Below are 7500 nucleotides of genomic sequence, written 5' to 3'. Positions count from 1 at the left end.
AAGGCTTCTAATTCAGTTAAATATTACAACAAAGCAAGTTTCTTGGCTAAAAAGTACGTTGTTTTACTCTGAAAACGACGAACGATTGACATTCTTTCCCGTAGTTCACTCAGTTGACTCAAGGTGATCATGTGTACCTTTATGGTTGCCTAGCACGTGATCAATTTCTTCCTTTTGACAAAACATCATGACCTTTCCGTTTATTCATAAAAGTCAGAGACTGCAGAACTTTTCGTGTTTTTACGATCGATTGTCATTAATCTTTCGATGACAATTGGATTCAGAGTTATATATAAAAACTATGTTATTATATTTTCTTCGTCTGTCCTTTGGCTTGTCTTTCACTGTTTAACTCCTGCCTTTTACGGTACTTTTTGGTGCAAACGTAAAGCCAAACAATGTTTTGACCTGGGATCAGACTAGACTGAAAAGAAGAGGAATTATGAAGCCGAAACAACATCTTCAGTCCTTCCTTAGTGTGTGTAGTGTCTTTTTTGCAGACTATTTATTAAAAGAAGAAACGAGTGTATTTTACCCAAGAGCGTGTTTTGTTATCTTTAAACTGAATGTATTACCAAAGCTTAAAAAAACTAAAAGACCTCAGAATGGGAAAGGACATTACAAAATGTGAGCCAAATGGACTCTGCTGGCACAGCGTCTGGGTGGCCCCTCAAATGGTCTTATGACTGAGTTCATGAGAGGACCAGGCAGGTGTGATACAAGCCATCACACCGATTTCAATGAAACATGGCCAAAATGAAGGATACTCCAAGCAACCTTGAAAGACAGAGTGGGTTGGCTCTGGGATTTTTCTCAAGGTATTTAGACCACCCCCCTGGTTTTGGGGCCAAAATTCTCAAAATTGAACCAAAATTAGCATCAAAATCAAAAAAGCTTCCTGACCACAGAATACAAACAATTTTATTATCATTTTTCCTGAAGGTAGACTGGTCCTTCAGTAGCTTACCACAGTGGTTTGAAATCATACAGATTGACAGGTGCCAATCACGAGTTGTCAATACCCACCCAAGTCACGAAAGATTTTGCTAACATGAAATTTAGGTCAACTTCTGATTCAAATTTAGTAAAAGTTCAAGCTTCTTTCGGAAACCTATTTATATTATGATTAACATCCATCCTTGCTCTGACAAGAGCAAGAATAAAATTTTTGGCATCTGTTCTTTTATGGCGTCAACAGGCGTTGCAGGAACATGCACAGCGACCATGTCCAACAGAGAGACATCGGCAAATCAAAGAAAATAACCCTTTACAGTATTAGTTCTTAAACGCAATTTTAAGGTTAACAGGACTTACGCTGTCTGTTTATTTCATTTACGGCAAATAAAGGTAATTGAAGGCAAAGATAACTGAAATATATCTCGTACGAAATTGTAATAACGCCTCAATTCCAATGTCATAACATCAATACGGAAATAAAAATCTGCCTTAATTAATTTGTTAACCAATTTTGTTCTAGTATGAATTTTCCTGGTCATTATCATCTTGTTTGGGTTGTTTTCAAAACCATGCTGAATAGCTAGCAGTCACGAAAATTCTAGTTTGTTAAATGCCAATACTCACCTACACACAGTGGCATTGAATATTTTCGTGTGCACAATTGTCCTTTGTCGCATTCTCCTCTAAAATAATCCTTTTGTCAGGGTTGTCGAGTCCTGGGTCCAATCAGAGGGTTCTTCTTTAAGTATGGTTTTAAAAAACCTCGAATTAACAATATCATATTCAGCGCTATCGATCGCTTTAGTTCACGTCGATTTCAACGTCAACAACAACATGAGCCCGTGAGCTTGAACAGTGGTTGCAGACCACTGTAAGGGCCGATTTACACGATACGATTTTGTCGCATGCGACAAGCTCACGACAGGCCTACGACATGACTTTACGATTGTCGGAGCGTTTTAAAACAAGTTTTAAAATGCTACGACATTTTTGCAGACGTACACACCAATCGTACATCATGTCGTGGGCCTGTCGTAAGCTATTGTCGCATGCGACAAAATCGTACCGTGTAAATCGGCCTTTTAACACTGTCCATTCGTTTGTTACATCCGTTGGTTGAGTGATTTTCAAAGTGCAGGAAAATTGTATAAGATCCTGTTTTATCACATGTTGAACCTAAAAATGTTTTTTTTGTCTTTTCTTCTTATCGAAATATACATAATTTGTTACAAATGATTCCCTACGCTAAAAAACGTCACGTGGTGCTAACCGGAAATATCAGTTTTTAACTGAGGCCCGGTTCAGACGCCGCTTCATATCTGATGGCACGGTTTTAGCTAAAATCGTGGCCCCCAAAACATCGTTTCTCACGCCTTGCCCTAATATTTTGCCCTAATAAACCTTGGGAGCACGCGCTTCTCGGATAAGAACGATAAGCCGGAGGTCCCGTCTCACGGCCCTTGTTCATTAAAGAGCCCACACACTATTCGAAAAGAGTAGGGCATGGTCTGACCTTTCCAGCATGTGGTCGGCTTGGCAGGATTAGCTTGAAGGGCTTCTGTGTGAATGAGACCACAATTGTGTATAACAGCCAGAAGTCAGGCTACTTAGCCAAGTGCTGGAGCCTTTAACAAGTTCTCGGAGGGACTTATGGGAAGAGTCAATGTCTGCATTTGGTTCGGCAGCTCCAATGTCGAATAATGCGACAGACCCCTGTCGAGCTCAACGTTTTTGCCACACCAAATTAAAACTACCATACCAAGCTGATTCAGACGTCGCTCTTTTGCCGTACTTAACTCCTCAGTTAGGTTCGGCATAAAGAGTGGCTTAAATACAGGCATTTAATGTATTATTGTAAAACTCCCTGAAGAAGTCTACGTTAGCTAGACCAGAGTTAACTCTGGCTAGACGAAAAGTTTTACAGTTATAGTTCGCAGAGTGCTGCTCCCTAGTTAAGTTTTTTGTTTAAATTTAAAAAAAAAAACTTTTTTAAAATTCTCTAATCAGAGCTATCTATTCCTTCACAGTCACCATCCTTAAAGTTGAATTATGGCGCGAAAAAGATGGTATCGGACCCAGGCCTTTACCTTTCCCCCTAGTGAAACAAAGATTAGGTTCGACACATAGGGCGCCGTCTGAATCAGATGTCGCGCCAATGTCGCACCAAAGTCGGAGTTAATTCAATTAGGTTCGGCACATGAGTGGAGCGACGTCTGAACCAGGCTTAAGATGTTTTCCGCGACAATGCAGTGCTCATTTTTTAACTTGCGAGGCTAGGTGTAGGATCTCAGGCGAATGGCTTTACTTTCTTGCTCGTTTGCAGCTCATTCAAACAAGAATTGTGACATTTCTAAGCGTTATCCAGGGGTCAAGGAATTTTTTCCTCTGACTTCTTGTAAGAAAGATATCAGGTCGCATCTGAGGACGATAAAAGTGGGTCAAACTAGTCTTCCAACGGAGAAAGATTTAATTCTTGCTCGTACTGGTCATTTTCGTGAGGATGGAGCCAACATGACAATATGTCCAGCGCACCGTGCCGAACTTGGAACATTTTGGCGGTCTAGGAGAAAATGTGCGCACCCTCTGCATGGAAATCGGAAAGGCAAGCCAGAGAGGGGAGCTAATCTCGCAATGAGCGAGGAAATAATGGCAAAGTGGAACACACTCGTTCCGATTGGTGCAGGTAAGAGGGCAAACTTAGTATGATTTTGCATATGTGCACCGTAAAGGTGACAGTATTCTTTAGTTTCGCATTTTTTTCAACAAAGCTCATCGCAATTAACTCTTTTCCAGGAATTTGCAAACTTTGTCGAAGTGATCACCTTGCTGCTATCCGAATTGACCAGCCCAGTAATGTCTTATTCGTTGAGGATACTGGCGAGCCATCTGCAGCTGCAGATGCTGAGGATGTGTCTGAAACAGTGATCTCAACAGAACCGCATGCGTCTGGTGAAACTAGAAGGCTACCGGAGGTATGTTTTACAATTGTGACAATACTGAACTACTAGATTTAAAATGTTAACACTGAACAAACTAAATTCAAATAGTTGTGAGGGGTTGGTGCATTGGTAAGATCTCTGCCTTCCAGCCTTAAGGTCCCGGGTTTCATTCTCGGTTCTGCCGAGACTGGAATATTTGGCGACCTTCTTTCCCGCTAAAGTTCACTCAGCTTTCCATCCTTCCGAGGTCGGTAAAATGAGTACCAGCATGCATGGACTGTTTAGAAGCGGCTGCAATTTGCGCCTGTATATGCTTGCAGTCCACTGGGGGTAAATTGATCATTGTAAAGCGCCTTTGAGACGTGTGATGAGGGCGCTATATAAATGCACCACTTTATTATTTTTATTTTTTGTACCGAAGAGAAGAGAGTCATTTTTTCTTTCGTTATATCTTGTGCTCGACGTTTGGACGGGTGTGGAAATCAATCGGAAATATGGTAAAATTTATAGCCAAAATTTGTCTCGCAGAAAAAAATGCCGGAAATAACAGCTAAAAAGATTACTGTTGAGGCCCTGTTTAGGGGAGTTTTAGTCATCCCTTATCTCTAGAATTACTGAGACTGTTATCCCTAAAATTACTTATTCTTGGAATTTGACAGTAAGGGGCAATTTTAAAGTGTAAAGCGACCCGTTTTTTCACAGATAACCTAATGCACAAGCGGTTGGCCGAATTAAAGAGCCTGCGAGCAAATCTTGGACATCTTGCTTGAATTTCGACTGATAAATGGCCCGTTACTGTTCATTACCAGTCGCCAGTGATGTGAATACTCGGCAAAAAAATGACCAAAATTATAATAATTGAGAAATCAAAGCTATTTTTTATTATTACTATTACTATCTCGGCTATCCCTTACCCCTAAAAGGGCCTCACCGATTTAAGCAGATCGTCCGCCTAAAATTCAACTCTCTTATTGACTGAACATTTGGAATGGAAGTACTTCACATTTCTCGTTCTCCTTCAACTTAGACGGTTAGAGATAAAGAGATATGATAAAATATTATAGATATAATAAAACTTTGTCGTAGGTGTCAAACGACGGTACGGGTGTTGAAAAATTATTTGTCAGTTGCCGTCCGCTTTAGTTGTCTAATTACATTAAACAGTCCTATTTGAATAGTTTTGTATTTCCTTATACATGAAGTGCAGGACATAATAATGGGACTAGACCTCAACAAGTCTTCCATAGGAGTTCCCTCAAGATGTGTTAAGCTATCATGTCGCACGTCATGCAGCGTTTTTTTATCACCGATAAAACAATGAAGAGTCTTCCTCGCTGCCTTTAGTTTTCTCGCGCCTCATTTCCCAAGATTTCTTTCATGACATTGAACCTAACTGCCAGTCTTGCATGCATGTGATCCAGCGGGATTTCCACCCATGAACACCCGGCAGCTCATTTTCACCTCATTACATAGCCTAATGATCAATTTTCGAGAAACTTAATTAAATTAATTGATTTCCCACAATTGCTCCCATGTGCAACAAATCATTCGCACACCTCGTAATGTGAAGAACAGTCCCATTATGGATCAAAAGACTGGGCGTATAGTTTTTTCGAGAAAGGTGGTCAAGGAATCTGTGAATTTAATACTCCTCACAATGCCTTTCGCGATTGTCACTCGTACCTTTAAACTTTTTACCGACAATCTTTCTCCAAACAGCTGTATAGTCATCACTGAAACGCCACACACAGTACTAGTAACACGAGTAACGCGCTAATATTTATTTTTGCCCAGAAAACTAAAATAACCGAGATTGCCATATAGGGATATGTTGGTAAACCGTGTTACAGTTGGGAAGGCTATTCTGTTTTAAAACCTTTTCATAGTCCTCGCACAATCTGAGCAGGAAAATCTCTTCTGAACTTAAACAAGATTTGCAAGGATATCTTTTACGCAGCTGTAAAATTTAAAATACTGAAACATTTACGAGTTGAGAAAGTTTCTCTTATAGTTACCCGCGAGCCTTCGAATTTTCGTTTGCATTTGTATACTCCTTGTCTGAACTCTATGTATCCGTATGTTAATCGTCTGGCAACGAGGAACGTACATTTGGGTAACAGTCGCAAGTAAGATGTCATGTTTCCATTTTTTTACATACATGGCTATTTGATAATTTATAATCATTTCTAGACATCGTTTAGTCCAGTGTGCGTGTCTTTTTATGCAAACTCTCGTGCGCGTCCTCCACACGTAACACACCTGCTGGTAACACACATATACATCTGGAATGTATCTTGCATGGTTCTACCAGATACGTTATAAGTGACACGTTAAATGGCGCGTTAAATGCTTTGTTTGGTAAAAGGAAGACCTTGTATGGACAGAATGCAATTCAGCCCCTTTGATTCACACGCGCTCGCGTTTCTCTCGTCAGTCCAACCTTGAGAAAATTTTGGGCTACTCTTAGTCTTCGAGTTTTATTCTTTACCTTCTGCGATAGCCTGATAAATGCGGGCTCCAAGAGGCAACTGCAACTTCTAAGCGGCACGAACGGTCACTGATTTTTTTGGTAAGCTACTTTCAGTTTGCGAAATTTGAACACATCTGGGTCAAAGGAAAGGGAGAGAGCCGAGGAATGAACTGAGTTGATGCCCGTCTACCCAATCCATTCAAAGCTCTCTAATTTTCGATATTTTGGGGAGTGTACAGCTATTTCTTTGTGTTTTAGCCAGTTATGCCCAAATTGTCAAAACTTGTAAATCCTCTCCACGGTCTATCAGGTAACGAGCACGAGGCTCTGTAGTTTGTGATGGTAATAGAAATTGGAAATAATGTTAATAATATTTGGATCCTGTGTTTACCTAGTAAGAAGGCCTCGATGTTTATTTTCATTGTCTCTAGACTTCTTTACAAGTCAACAAGCCTAGCGTATCCGATGATAATGGTTCAGACGTTTTCTCATCTGGCTCACAAGAATCTCTGACAGCAGGAGAAACATCAACAGAATGGCAGCCCACGCCACAGATACAGATGAAACTTCACTCACTCAATAATTTTCTTAGGCAAGCTGGTGATGGCAGAGTGAGTCCTATACGATCTCAGCTCAGTACTAACGTGGACAACATCTCATCACCCACTGCCCGCTATTACAGGCGCAAAGGGGTGCAAGCTGTTGAGTCAGTTCTAGATGCCATAGCCCCGGGGCAGAATAGATGGCTTCTGCAGCAAGTAATGGAGGCTTGCAGCCATACAACTACTGGCCCGAATGTTAACATATCAGAGAAGACACTACTATCCAGGCTTGTTACCCTTTACAATGAGGCCATTAACTGGTATACAAGGCAGCAAATCCTGTCAGTGTTTGTAGGCGATTATTCAAAGACAGAGCTGCTAGCATTTATTCCAGGTTTAACCAAGTGGAGGATCGATGAAGCAAGGAAACACGCTTTCTATACCAGTCCAGGTCATATGATTGACCCTCCTGTTATACATCGCTGCCGACTTGATCCAGTTAAAGTGGACCATTTTCTAGACTTCATATCAAGTCCATCGTTTCTTCAGGATGTAGCGTATGGGACCAAGAACCTAAAATTGTCAGATGGTG

General features: G+C 40.8%; 1 protein-coding gene and 1 pseudogene across 1 annotated transcript in view; one reads left to right on the top strand and one right to left on the bottom strand.

Moving 5' to 3' along the window:
• The window catches only part of LOC138035410 (uncharacterized), a 24257-nt pseudogene that overhangs the window by 6309 nt on the left and 10448 nt on the right, over positions 1-7500 (bottom strand).
• LOC138035409 (uncharacterized) overlaps positions 3253-7500 on the top strand; it is a 4442-nt gene continuing 194 nt past the window's right edge. Inside the window, exons 1-3 of the mRNA XM_068882111.1 lie at positions 3253-3640; positions 3751-3929; positions 6798-7500. The exon at positions 6798-7500 is cut by the window's right edge and continues 194 nt beyond it. Of these exons, the coding sequence (XP_068738212.1) occupies positions 3253-3640; positions 3751-3929; positions 6798-7500 (1270 nt within the window). The remainder of the gene's footprint in view (positions 3641-3750; positions 3930-6797) is intronic.

Source organism: Montipora capricornis, unplaced genomic scaffold (assembly GCF_036669925.1).
Source record: "Montipora capricornis isolate CH-2021 unplaced genomic scaffold, ASM3666992v2 scaffold_383, whole genome shotgun sequence".
Taxonomy (NCBI): Eukaryota; Metazoa; Cnidaria; class Anthozoa; order Scleractinia; family Acroporidae; genus Montipora; species Montipora capricornis.
The sequence above is the reverse complement of the archived record's forward strand: the minus strand, read 5'-3'. Positions and strand labels throughout refer to the sequence as shown.